This window comes from Zootermopsis nevadensis, unplaced genomic scaffold (assembly GCF_977971745.1).
Source record: "Zootermopsis nevadensis isolate Lab colony 2312 unplaced genomic scaffold, Znev_1.0 Znev_ptg000022l, whole genome shotgun sequence".
Classification (NCBI taxonomy): Eukaryota; Metazoa; Arthropoda; class Insecta; order Blattodea; family Termopsidae; genus Zootermopsis; species Zootermopsis nevadensis.
In genome coordinates, this window is record NW_028259154.1 from 26,547,791 (window position 1) to 26,561,512 (window position 13,722).

The 13,722-nt window shown below is 37.2% G+C and overlaps 3 protein-coding genes across 10 annotated transcripts in view; 2 read left to right on the plus strand and 1 right to left on the minus strand.

Moving 5' to 3' along the window:
• LOC110835058 (uncharacterized) overlaps positions 1-2,040 on the plus strand; it is a 14,994-nt gene extending 12,954 nt beyond the window's left edge. The window contains exon 7 of the mRNA XM_022074904.2: positions 443-2,040. Coding sequence (XP_021930596.2) covers positions 443-938 — 496 coding nt within the window. The 3' untranslated portion in view covers positions 939-2,040. The remainder of the gene's footprint in view (positions 1-442) is intronic.
• The window catches only part of Dbp45A (putative ATP-dependent RNA helicase Dbp45A), a 26,968-nt gene that overhangs the window by 6,752 nt on the left and 6,494 nt on the right, over positions 1-13,722 (minus strand). For 4 of the 8 annotated variants that reach the window (XM_087353487.1, XM_022074911.2, XM_022074907.2 and 1 more), the window contains exons 4-9: positions 13,554-13,665; positions 13,167-13,271; positions 12,841-13,007; positions 12,355-12,509; positions 11,704-11,904; positions 10,244-10,504 (exon numbers count right to left, since the gene is read on the minus strand). In XM_087353487.1, coding sequence (XP_087209613.1) covers positions 10,290-10,504; positions 11,704-11,904; positions 12,355-12,509; positions 12,841-13,007; positions 13,167-13,271; positions 13,554-13,665 — 955 coding nt within the window. In that variant the 3' untranslated portion in view covers positions 10,244-10,289. Of the gene's footprint in view, positions 1-6,988; positions 7,106-8,839; positions 10,117-10,243; positions 10,505-11,703; positions 11,905-12,354; positions 12,510-12,840; positions 13,008-13,166; positions 13,272-13,553; positions 13,666-13,722 lie in introns of those variants that run through there. The other 4 variants (XR_002544774.2, XR_015536399.1, XM_022074910.2 and 1 more) reach the window with 3 other exon arrangements.
• On the plus strand, positions 2,312-9,819 carry l(2)k09913 (transmembrane protein 53-like lethal (2) k09913). The gene is made up of 6 exons (XM_022074914.2): positions 2,312-3,065; positions 3,684-3,812; positions 4,484-4,810; positions 6,127-6,395; positions 7,641-7,818; positions 8,055-9,819. Exons 2-6 carry the CDS (start codon positions 3,741-3,743, stop codon positions 8,193-8,195), a joined length of 987 nt encoding a protein of 328 aa, XP_021930606.1. The 5' UTR covers positions 2,312-3,065; positions 3,684-3,740; the 3' UTR covers positions 8,196-9,819.

Below are 13,722 nucleotides of genomic sequence, written 5' to 3' on the forward strand. Positions count from 1 at the left end.
CAATTTCTATCAAACTACATGGTACAACATCACAGAAGACTGCCACCTTCAAAATTATATTTCAATTTAAGATACGCCTTTCAGCATGATTTCATAATCCTGTAATGAATTGTGCCTGGTTAAGAAATTTCAACAGCCGTAATGTCTGAACCGCTGACTACTCAAAATACCTATAAAAGTTAATTCGTATATTTCAAAATTAGCACAGGACTTGAGCACTAGTTTAATGCATTTACTGTCCGGTAAGTAAACTGACTTTCATAGCCATTAGTATGGGTGGATGACCCACGGCTGTCAAATAAGCTAGTGGCTTAGGAACACCAAGGTGTTCCTGGCAAAACATCCTTCAAACCGACTTTCATGAAAATCAGACAATATCCAAGCTTTTTGTATTCTTTGTAAAGCATAATACTAAAAATATTATGTACATGTCTGTTGTCAGATCAGCCCAGAAAGGAAATCTCAAGGCCGTGCAAGCACTGGTTCATCGCGGAGCAAACTTAAACCTCAAAGAGAAAGAATACGGTCGGACTCCACTACTGCAAGCGACCCTGTACGGACGACTGGAAGTGGTACGCTGGCTTGCGGCTCAGGGCGCAAATATTGACGTATCAAACAGACAGGGCTTCACTCCACTGCACTATGCTGTATGGTATGGCTACACAGACATATGTCGTCTGTTGCTCAGCAAAGGGGCCACTGTTGACGCGCTAGGGGACGAGAAGCTGACGCCTCTCCATCTCGCTGCCAGAGCGGGACATATGGAAACTACGAAGTTGCTTGTACATAGCGGTGCTAATGTGAATGCGACAGATAACTTTGGGAAGACTCCTATAGACTGGGCTAGACAGAACGGATATGTCGAGGTGGCCAAGTTCCTACTAGCAAGCAGGAGCAATACAGCTGTCAATTCTAAGGAGCCTGTTGAAAAGACATAGTTATGTATAACTCACAAAAGACAATTTAATTCTCATCACAATTCCTCACTTCTTTAACCAATGACAGAGGCTGCAAGCTTCCTGTCAATCTGGCAACGTAGTTTCTTTCACAGATGTGAAATGTGAGCAGATGAAAGTCAAAATTTACTTACAAGGCAATGCATGTAGTTCACCTATACATACATTTGTGATAATTTTGTGGCATTTATTTCATCTAAGAATTCATTCTCTGTATTTGATACGTGAAGATGATCTCAAAGAGTATGGCCAGAAGATTTACACAGAATAAGTACATTTCTCAGCATTATGTTACAGAATCCAAAACAAAGTAGCTCATTCAAAATAGATTTGCCTTTGCTGAAGAGGGGAACAGGCACGGCTTCTGGTGTGCTGCATTTTAAGAAACACCAGGACAAAGTCTAATTCCAAGAAATGATAACTAATAGTGTTAATTTATTATCATAATCATTTATAATGGCTGAGGTATCTTAGGTGAGTAACAAGTATGGACAGCCCTCAGAACCATCATGTAAGTCCTACAACATTATCCTACATGATTACAGTAAGTTATGTATGTGGCTTCTAGCTCTTTATAAAAACAGAATTCAAAGTGAAAAATGGCTATTTCCTTTATGCAAATCTGTGTATTCAACAGAACTGATCATTTTCATTTGTCATTATGGTTCACTGACATTTTAAAGAAATTTACATCGAAAAATGTACATTGCAACAACTGCCATTTAATGATACTCTCTCTGAATAGGGAGAAAGATCAATGATTTATCACACTATTTATAATTGTATTAAAAATTTGGCAACATTTTTGGTTTTATTTTCTTACACATACTTTAAACATGTGGTCAGAGGTTTTGTGTCCATGCATGTTGCATCTCCAAAACTACTGATCTGGATCATTAGGTATGTACCAATAACGATTTTTTTTTTAAATACTATGCTGTGGTGATAATTGCACTGTTAGGTGGCTATAGCCTACATGTCTAGGATCTGGTGCAAGCGTTCCTGTGAGAATCTTAATAACTTTTAACTATTTTATCACACAAAATGTCGGATTACAAAGGCAATAAACCCGTATAAAAAACTATACTCGTTTATCCATATATCAATATACCTTGCCCATCCCAACTCCCAAAACGACGAAAAAAATTGTTTGCTGGCGCGAGTCCCCTATTAACAAACTAACAGCACAGCACACCACACCCCTGATAAATCTCTATTTTAACCCACTGTAGAAAGTGAGATGGTTGAATCCTATTTGTGGCGAGTTATAAGGCATGTTCCCATTGGGATATATTTACATAACCTCCAAGCTCCCCCAGGTACATGTTACACTCTATTACAAAATACTTACAAAATTAAGCAACTCAGCCCGTAACATATGGGGATGAAGTTGGTTTTCTTCTGTAAGTATTTTTCATAAATCAGTACTTCTGAAATTTTTTAGTTTCTGCACTTGCAACATGTTTGACATCGCCATTTAAATTCCTACCGACGACAACCCCAACTGTAGTCAGAACTACAGAGAACAGATGAAGTGCGATATTTATAATGATTTCTATTCCACCCATGTCCTGAACTGCGAGTGGACGACGGCAAACTAGCAATATAGGCACCTTGTAATGTGCTCGACGATTTCTCATTATAAAACACGTCCCGATAAACAATTGCACGTACACTCTATCTGGACAAGTGTATGATACCATATGCAAGTCGTGAAATTATTCAGTTTCACAGAACGGCAGTGAGAAATGAACACTCAGGCGGAAGACCGAAGGTCAAGCCCGTCGATAAACAGCCATAGCAACCAAGTTAAGCACTTATCATATAAAAGTTTTTTATGCAACGGTAGTGTATGCTAACTTTTTGTGGTATAGGGTAGCCTTGTGAGGACAAGTGTTTACAATTCACCAGTTCGCTACATGCAGGGACACTTGATGGAAAGTTCACGATTGAAATTGTACAGCACAAAAACAGACTGCAAAGATTCGGTACAGGATTTGTTTCATACTTCTAAGTGAAGGAAAGACGATAACTTCTTGAACAGTTTCGTATTCCAGATTTGAGGTTAGAACTAACACAGCGTTGTACATAGAAAATTATGAAGAACAGGTACGGCCGTTTTACGTTTACATTTATTTTGTGATTCTCCTGCCAGTATGCATGTATATTATATTGGGAAAAGGTGACGTGTATGGTGATAGCAGGTTGGAGCATACAGTGTAATGCAATCGTAAAATTGTTTTTAAATCGAATATATAAAAGCCAGCAAAAAATTTTCTCAAAGTAAAAAGGCCTTTTTAACAACATATATCTGAAACAATACCATGTTATATCTAACAGAGCTTAATATTTGCATGAATCTTTGGCATTTAAACATTTTAAAACCTGAAGGAAAGAAGCCACTAGAGAGACCTGGACATGTATGGGAGGATAATATTAAAATAGATTTTAAGGAAATGGAATGTGAGGGCAAGACTGCATTGCACAAGCTCTGGCAAGGATCCAGTAGCAGGTTCTTGTGAAATGGTAATGAACCTTTTGGCTCCATAAAATGCATAGTTTCTTTACTAAATGAGACACCACCAGTTTTGCAAGCACTCCACCACTTCATGCAGTTAATCACAGTTACATCCCTTGTTTGGCATTATTATATAATTATAACATTTTGTACGAGTTAATGTGGACTTTCATGTTCTGTATTGATAATTCTTGTGCATTTCTTTATAGATTACCTTGGAGATAAATTTCTTCAGTTTTATCATTTAGTGTATTGCTCTGAATGTAATGTCATTGTTTAGGATGGCAATGGCACTGGCTGTGAAGGGCACAGCCAGAAATTCAGTAATCATGAATCATGTAAGTAAATTATTATATAAGTATGAGAATATGTATAACTATGTCTACTGTGCATAAATTAATTTATCACTGCCACTATAACGCTGTTAGGGTTTTCATCCTTGACTATATGTTATGCTTAAATTATTATAACTATTACCATGGTTATGCTGGGAATCTTGGCCTTACAATTTGCATGACTAACCATGAAACCACTGCCACCTATGTCTGGTTAACGACTGTCATGACCCACATAGGGCTGACCATGTCTGTCAGTCCACATAGTTCAACTCGAGAACAGCTGGATGGATTTAGATGACATTATGCCACTGGAGGCTACCCACAACATCAACTTTCCTGAGATTTTCCTCAGTCCTTTCAAGATAATTCAGCACACTTAACAACCACTGCACTTGATACAGTACCATTAAATAATGTACAATCCATCCAGTAGTCTGCTGAAATCTTATATAAATAGAGTGGACAAATTCATGGTCATGTATGCATATAAATGATTTTATTCTAAAATAAAAGTGTATTCAATTTCTTAGAAGTGATCCATCATAGATAAAAATGTACAGAATAGTTTACTTTTATGATAGCCGTGACTTTTGTCTGATCAATTGTTTGGATTCGTGAATACTTAGCAAGGAATATTGTTTAAGACTGTGTTTCTGTATTTTTTTTTCCAGAAATCACTAACTCAAGTTCCATTTGCTGCCTGCATTGGTCTTACTTGGTCACCACAAAACAGACCATATTCAGCAAATCAGATCACAAAAAATATTGAACTTATCAGCGCTCATAATGACATCAAGATTGACAAAAGCTCGCCTCTGTGCCTCACTTATCCAAAACCTGGTGAGAATAACACACCACTGGTTGTGATGCTTTCTTGGCTAATGGCAAAGAGGAAGCATATCCTGAAATATGCCAATTTTTATATGGATCAAGGTTTTGATGTACTCAGCGTCAGCATTACTCCATGGCAGTTACTATGGCCAATGAAAGGCACCCAGGTAAGAAAATTAATTTTAAAATTTATATGCACTGCCATATTTTAGTCATTAAACTTAATGGTCTTAGCAATGTTTTCTGAATTATGATGTTATGTGAACTTATAGGCAGGTATCTACCTACGAGTCCATATATCATTGTAAGCGAGAAGACAGCTCTGAGAAACTCACATCTTTTGAGTTCAAATTAAAGGAAAATATGATTTTGGGCAGGTGGAGTATTGATCGTGTACTGCAGCATAAACCTTCAGCATGGCATCGTAACCCAGGAGATAATATATAATTTTTCACTGCTGTGCTTATGCCTGTTTTTATTTACACAGAGGACTTCTGCCATATAAAGAGAATGCTAACAACTGTTCTGAAAGAAACATTGATTGTTAAGCACTACCATTTTAAAAGTAAAAGAAATCTGTCCCACTATATTATTCAGAGCACCCTGTTCTCAAACACCCTTAAATGATGTTGTTCCTTTAATGTGAGACTAGGTTTCATACCCACACAAAACAGTAAGTATTATAATTTAATCTTTACATTTTCAGATAGCAGACAGGAAGACAAAAAAGTTTCTGAGCTGCCAAAAAGATTAAATATTCTTCAAAAAAGAAGGGCCTACATTAACCAGTATTGCTTACATCTCAAACGTCGGGTAGAATTCACGACCTTCACACAGAGTTCCACATGAAACTCTTGTCAACTATTCCAAAATGGATTGGACTGGGGAGGGGGGGGGGGGGGGGGAGAGAGGGACATAGAAATATGAACACATGTATATGGTGATATTGAAAGTATGTCTTTCCTATAAAATGAGAAATCCTGGGATAAAATGTAGTTGAACAACTTTGTTTGTACATTGAGGTTCATGTTTTCTAAATGACCGTATTAAGTGTCATTCTTATATACTCGGCAAGTCTGAACATCTGCAAACAGAATTATATTTACAGGATGCATGTGATTCGCAAACAGTTGAGGGCAAATGAGAGTCAATGGGGCTTAATTATTTCCAATTCAGGCATGTGGCATTTGTTCAACTTTGATACATATAGGTTCCCCGCTGTATCCACTATTTTATGACACAGAATTCAAATACTGATAAGACTTATGCTGCCCAAATGCTTAATCAATAAAAGCCTTTATATGTGCTACACGCAGTCTTTGTGACTGCTTTCACGAATGCACAACATATGAGTGTGAGAAAGGCAGTGAAACTATCTCAAGCTATTTTGGGGTTTTCTTCAGTGCCTCCATGAATCTCCCTTCAACTCGGGCCCTTTGATCAGGGGCCCCGTGGTTCAGTACTAATGACAGATTGCTTTCAGGTGGTTGCAGGAGACGTTCTTAAATTTTTGCACTCAAATGAGTGTTACCAACAGTGTCTCCTGCATGGCTTCTCAGTGGGAGGGTATTTATGGGCAGAAGTTATGGTCAAGATGGCACATGACCTGGAAAGATACCAGCCAGTGATTGATCGCATTGTGGGCCATATATGGGACAGTGCAGTAGATATAACTGAGATTCCAGTAGGGTTCCCTCGAGCTGTGTTTCCTAACAACGCCGTCCTTCAGGCTACTGTTGCGAAATACGTTAGGTAAGTAATGCATTTTGATATATCAGTCATAAAGGAAATAAGTTACATCACAGAGACTATACATAGGTTCTATATACAATGCAGCCTCCTTACAACTCTCTCTTTGGGACTTGCAACACATGCTAATAACATTTTGCAAGTAATGAAAACACTAAATACCTGCCATAGAATTAAACCCCTCTGTTACGAATTTAGATTTTGCAATCCAATAAGAGTTTACAGTCTTGCATTTTAAGTATCACTTTCTGAGTACATTATACCCATAACTCTAATATCTCAATTTTGGGCAGCAAATAAACAGACTAAGTTGTTCTTTCACTGATACGTGTAATTCTGAAGCACAAATGTATGGATTACTCCATAAACAGAATGAAGAAGTCAACGTTATTTGGGTAAAGGTGTCGTGTTAAAACTATTATGTATGATTATTTAAATTTTGTATATCTGAATGCTTGCTACTATTTTTATATTTTGTTATGGTTTATTTAACAATGACATCAGTAGCTCACATTGTATAAAGTTAAATGACAGGATTATTTTTTTTAAGGCTATATCTTGGGATTTGCTTGGAGGGACTGAGGAAAACCACAAACCTGTGTCAGATCAATAGTCTCTGGGCCAAGATTTTAACCTGGGATGTCCAAAATACAAGCACACGTGCCAACAGCTCAGCTGGGATGTTCAGAATATTTTGTCTTCCTGACTCCTATCTAAAACAAATATGCAATTGCTTGTTGTTAAGTATTCATGTGAATTTTGGTCTCTTAATCTGAGGGAGGAATGAAGATTCGGGATGTTCAAAAATGGAGTGCTAAAGAGAAATGTTTGCCCGAGAGAAAGGAAACATCAGGATTATTGAGAAAACTGCATTATGAAGAACTTTGTTTTTGTTTTTTTTTACCAACAACTACTAGGGTAATGAGATGAGTAATGTGTACAAAATTTTAGTCAGAAAATCTGATGGGAAAACACTGCTTAGGAGACGGAAGAATAATATTAAGATGGGTCTTAATTAAATACTGTGCAAAGGCGTGGACTGAATTATTTGGCTCAGGATAGGGCCCAGTGGTCGGGTACTGAGAGCAGAGCTATGAACCTTTAGTTCCCGTAGAAATGCAATATTTCTTCAATACCTGAATGACCCATTCCTCAAGGATTCTGTTACTCACTTAAGTTATGCAGACTGGTTTACATAAAGCAAACATACTATATTAGACTTTTTTTTCCCGTAATCTCTACTATTAGGTATCACATGAAGACATTCTATGATGCAGCAACATCTCACTATGAAGTGGCAAGCAAAAGGTTTCACTCAACTCTTCTTAGGTCTCCAGCTTTGATGCTGTTCTCAAAAACAGATCCAATAGGCACCGAAGAGTCCAACAAGAAGGCTCACGAGAACTGGGAGAAGTTGGGATTGAAGGTGAGTTTCTCAGAATTTTGCTAAGTACAATTTCTATAGCTGCATTTTTAGATTTCTGGCTGCTAGTGGCCTATTGTTCATCCCCCAAATGATACACGAGGGAGTCTTTCTTAGTTTACTGATGTGGCCGAGATCACATCCACCTTTTGCTATGTTTCAGAATGTGTGGATCATTGCCTCCACAAGTACATTTACTTGTATGTGTTTATTTAATTCTGTCTTTGTCATGTTGGCAGACGTACGTGAAGTGCTGGGACCAGTCTCCACATGTAGGCCATTTTCGCAAGTACCCAAAGGAATATCTAGCTGAATTGTATGCCTTCCTAGATGGGTTAGGACTAGTTACCTATCCAGAGAAGATTCAAGCAAAATTATAAATGAGCCAGGCGCTTTAATGCCGTTCTCTTGCACCAGGACACAACGACCTTGAGGTTACAACAGCAGATGGGTCAAGACAGAAACGTTTCGGTTTAAGTGAATAGGGTTAATTTTCAAACCCACTAAAATATCAGATTCAGCAGTTATATAACAATCAAATATGATGTGAAGATGATCATGAACAGTGAGCAGGTAGGGATTTGGAAAGACAGATATTGACTGTGGTCTTGTAGGTCATTACCAACATTACTTTGAAATCACCGAATGTCACAACTCAGAAGACCCCCAATAAATTCAGGACGAGTTGGTTTTTACCTACTTAAACGTAATTTGCTTGGAAATATTGGGGAAAGCCACAAAGTAACTTCAACAGTTGATAGCAAGAATCGATACACTTGGTTTGTAAGTATGTATGTAGTTACATGGATTTGTGGGTTTACACTGTATCTTTCCAGGTAATCTATCTCAAGAAGTATATAAATTCTTCTTGCTTACTGTTTTCTCTGAAGCTGTAATGGATGTGTAACAAGTTAGGAAATGTATGTGTAGTATAATAATTCTGGTACATTCGCTGTTACTGCCTCTTAGTTTTCAATTTGTAAATGCCAACTCGTAAGTATCATGAAGATCATATGGTGTGTACTAGCCATAAAATATGTCCCATTTTTCTCTAGAACTTTTGTTTGAAATATTTTTTACTTTGACCAACATTTCAGTGTGCCAGCCAACGTCAGTAAATCTATCCATGACAAATTTAAATATTATTCTCCAGTAACAATTTGTTAGAATTTCTGGATAATTTTAAAATTGACACAGCAACTGTAAGACATGCATTAATCCAATGCACTGAAATTTTCTGTGCATGCTAATAAGTACAATCAGAAAGTTTCAGAAGCTTCACTACAGTGTAACAGTGAAATATATCACAATTAGTGTTTTTTACTTTTTCTATTGAACTGTGCATTTGAAGAAGAATAATAAGGGGGGGGGGGAGAAGGATGTTACCAGATCATCTTCAGTCTTATATTAGTTTATTAGTAGAACATGGAAACTTTTGTGTAATTTTGGTTTTAATGTGCACAACTCTTTAATTTTCAAAATAAGCATAATATACTCCTCCAAATATAAATATTTTTGTCTACAAATATGTTACTGTAAACAATCATTTGTCTGTTAATCTAAGATTTTTTCTTTGTTAATATTGGATGGACATTTTAATTAAATAAAGTTTCTAATGCAACTCAAAAAATTATTCATAAACTTGGAAACATGGTGAATATAAATATGCAGTATTTGCTTACATTTATATATACACCCTTTTAACATAATTTCAGTTGTTTAGCATGTGTACCTTAGGAACTGACATTTCCCAGTTTTATGTGTTAATCTCTTAGTTAAATTGTTCCATGGAAAACAGAACTGGATCCAAGATATTTAAAAAAACATACAGACGTCCTATCTGTTGGATAGGAGCTAATAATTTAACCATGGAGAACAGTCTACTTTATAATCCAAAGAATTGCAGTATAATATTTTGTAAACAGTACATACAAATATTATTTGCTGTACAGAAATCATAATACTGAAACATGTATTCACTTTCAAATAAAAGCATTAATTCCATGGAGCAGAGTTCTTCTTGAAAAGTTAATATTTGCTCAGTTGGTAAAGAAATCCCCTGCCATTTATGGAATCTGAAGATTCACTACCACGTCGTAAGAGCCTGCCACTGGTCCCTATCCAAAACCAGGTCATCCCTGGTGTTTAACTAAGCATCATGCCATATGGATGTATGGGGAAGTGGAGGTAAAGTTCCACACATTCTTGGTCTTGACACTAGACGGAGTCAGACGCGGTCAGCTGGCTGCTTTACCCTGGTACCCACTGGACAGGAGACCGAGTAAGTCCGAGAGCCTATCCCTTCCATTAAATATACAATGAGACTGTATTTAAGTTTTCGTACTCTTACTGGATGGAACATACAACTTTTAGTCCTCATGTCAAAGTTTTGTTGATACGCGGAAATAAACATTAAAAATGCCCTTACCTGCTCAGTATTGTGGCAGTCGTAACAGGCAGCTATGATGATCTCGTCAAGATAAGTGTTTGCTCTTCTTTTCAGCTTTCCTTTTCCTTTTCCTTTTAAGTTTCTCTTCTTCCTCCAATTCATCAGGATCTTTACCTTCTAGAATGAGATTTTTCCTTTTATTGATGAGCTTCTTCTCATAGAAGTTTGTTTCATCTAGCTTGATTTCTGCTTCTCTCCTCGTTACTGACACTTGGGTGAGAATCTTCATTACCTCTTTGTCTGAAATACGTACATATCACTTTATCAGTTACATGCAGTTCAAAATAAATATAAATATGAAGTTTAAATAAAGAAATAGACAAGCCATCCATTTTGAAACAATTATTGGTGAAAAATCAGAAAAAAAATCACTCAAAGAAGTCTATCCAAAATAATCCCCCTGAGAACGAGCCACTTAACTTATTCCTGTTTATACCGAAGACGCAGGCAGACAGAGAGTCTGACCACACAATGAATATAAAAGTTTTCTAGTGCTTTCATTTCACCCCTACATAATTATTATAAGATTCAGTTTGCATGATTAATTTCAAATCGCTCACAGGTCCCATGGTATTTTATTTTATTTTATTTATTTATTTATTTATTTATTTAGTGTTCTGTCTGACGACAGGTCCATATGAACAGGATCCTTCCATCCTTTTCTCGGACTGGGACCTGTTCATATACGTTCTTGGCAGATGATCCAGAAGTGGTTTGCCATTGCCTTCTTCTGTGTGTGAATGGAGTAATTGTTGGGATGCCACGGAGGAAAACTCCGTGTTGCCTAGACCACGGCCTTGCCCAACACAAGTTATAAATTCGGGCACCGCCGGGAATCGAACCCGAGACCCCAGGATTACAAGGCCAGCGTTCTAACCTAACCTAACCTACCCTATTATTTATTTATTTATTTAGTGTTCTGTGTGACGACAGGTCCATATGAACAGGATCCTTCCATCCTTTTCTCGGACTGGGACCTGTTCATATACGTTCTTGGCAGATGATCCAGAAGTGGTTTGCCATTGCCTTCTTCTGTGTGTGAATGGAGTAATTGTTGGGATGCCACGGAGGAAAACTCCGTGTTGCCTAGACCACGGACTTGCCCAACACAAGTTATAAATTCGGTCCCATGGTAGGGGTGTAAAATAAAAACAATTATTGAATAAGTACTAAATGTTTAAGCATCCTGTGCCTGTTTTCAAGTAAACGATTTCCTGATTTCTTATGTAACAGTCAGGTAAGAATAAATATTTCTTTTCTCCTTCCTAACTTACAGAAACTACAACTTGTGTTTCAATTGTACGACGATTCATCAGAAAGGAAACAGTAATACATACAAATGTATTAAGTATTCACAAAATTAATTTGACACACATTATATAAAGATCAAATGGAGTTCACTGTAACAAAATTTCACTTTGTCATCTTAATGAACCTACCTTCTACCACATACTCTTTCAGCTTTGTGCTGATGGCTTCCTCAATACTATGTAAAAGCTTGATATCATGAGGTGTAACCAGAGATATTGCCACACCACTGCGCCCAGCGCGAGCCGTACGGCCAACCCGGTGAATGTAATCTTTGGGAAGATTAGGAATCGTGTGATTTACTACTAATTCCACAGCTGGTATATCCAATCCTACACATCAAAGAAAAACAGCACAGTATTATTGGTAGTACGTTTTATAATTTCACACGTCTGCCTCTTGTCATAATGTCCCAAATATGAAGAATAACTTCTTTCTTTCGAACGTGTATTTTATAATAATTATAATACCTAATGTAGTGCATTCTTCAAATGCTTTAGAATACAAACAGCAGTTTAACTCTTTGAGTTTTGAGGTTCTCATGGCAGTAAAGATGACTACTTTCTTCTGGGTTGTAATGCAGTGTGAACTCTCAGGCAGTGCCAACGTAGAGACATATAATGTCTCCATCTTCAGGACTAAAGACGGAGACAACATGTTACCTGTGAAATTTATTATTCTTCGTACGAGCCTACACAGTGTCACAGCCCAGAAGAACTTCATAATCAACAGTTTAACTCTTTACAAACAATAAAAACAAAAACAAAAGTGGTGATACCCACCTCTACTGGCAACATCTGTAGCAATGAGAATCCTAATAATATTGGATCTGAACTTTGCCAATGCTGCCAATCGTTCTTTCTGGCGAATCATGGCGTGCAGCGCTACATTCTCAAACCCAACCTCATTCAGAGTCATGGACAAAAGCTGACAGTTCCTGTAAAACCACCCACAATTCAGAGAGAGTGTATATTCTAAATACTGATGAACAATAGTATCTAAACAGACTAACATGAAAAAGCACAGTAAAAGCTCAGTGTTCTTACAGCAGAACACGTGCTGTAGTATAAGCTGTGACAGCGCAGTCTTGTCAATTATTACCAACATTTTGGAGAAACATACATTCAGCATCTTCAGGAAACCACTAAACGTGTAAGCAGCATGTTCCTCTAAAACACCGGTAAACACAAAACAACGTGAAGAACAAACTGTTTCTGAATAAAAATCGCAAACCGTATCAAATGGCGTATGGTATTAGTTTTTCTTACTTGCATGTATCTGTGAAAATCATGATGGAGCCTTTCTCCTTCTTCTCTCGAAACATGCGCACTGTCTGAACCAAATAACTGTCTTTTACATTCATAGGACATAAGATATAAAACTGCTCCAGCTGATTCACTGTTGCCACATCAGCTGGGTCCTCCCACATGAAAACCTGTAAGTAGTCGCAATATATCAAAGACTTTAAGGTTCTCACAGTGACGAAGAAGTAGATTGGCTTTACTGCTGGGGAAAGAGTTCTTGGTGCCCATTTGACTGGCACTGGGTAAGCCAGAGATAAGCTGCATAGAATATTCTTACTTAATTTTCTCACCTTATTTCTTGCAACTTCTTTCACTTTCTCCAGTGCATCTGTGATTGTTGCACTGAACAGCAAGTTCTGTCTTATCTTGGGAAGGGCACTGAAAATGACCTTCAACTGTTGGGAGAGAAAGGAAACTTCTAAAACATTATATACATCATACACAGTTTACATATGATGTATCTGTATCACTGCTTGAAAACTACTTAATGCAAATAAAGATCACTACGGACCTTCATGGTGGTGGATAAAAGAATGGCCAATGGGAATATACACATATCCTCCATAAAAAATAAGCCACTTTATTAAACCAATAAAGAAAAATCTGGTTTAAAAACATGTGATATCACACATGAAACAATAATATTTGGACAGTGGACATGATTATGGAATACAAACCTGTTTATCAAAATCACCTCCTCCTGCTAATAACCTGTCTGCCTCATCCAAGACAAGAAATTTTATTTTCTTCAGTGAAAATGTATTGCAACTTTCCAAGTGATCAGCTAACCTGCAAATAAGCTGATGTTAACACACAAACAAATAACTTCATACTAGAGTGTGTATT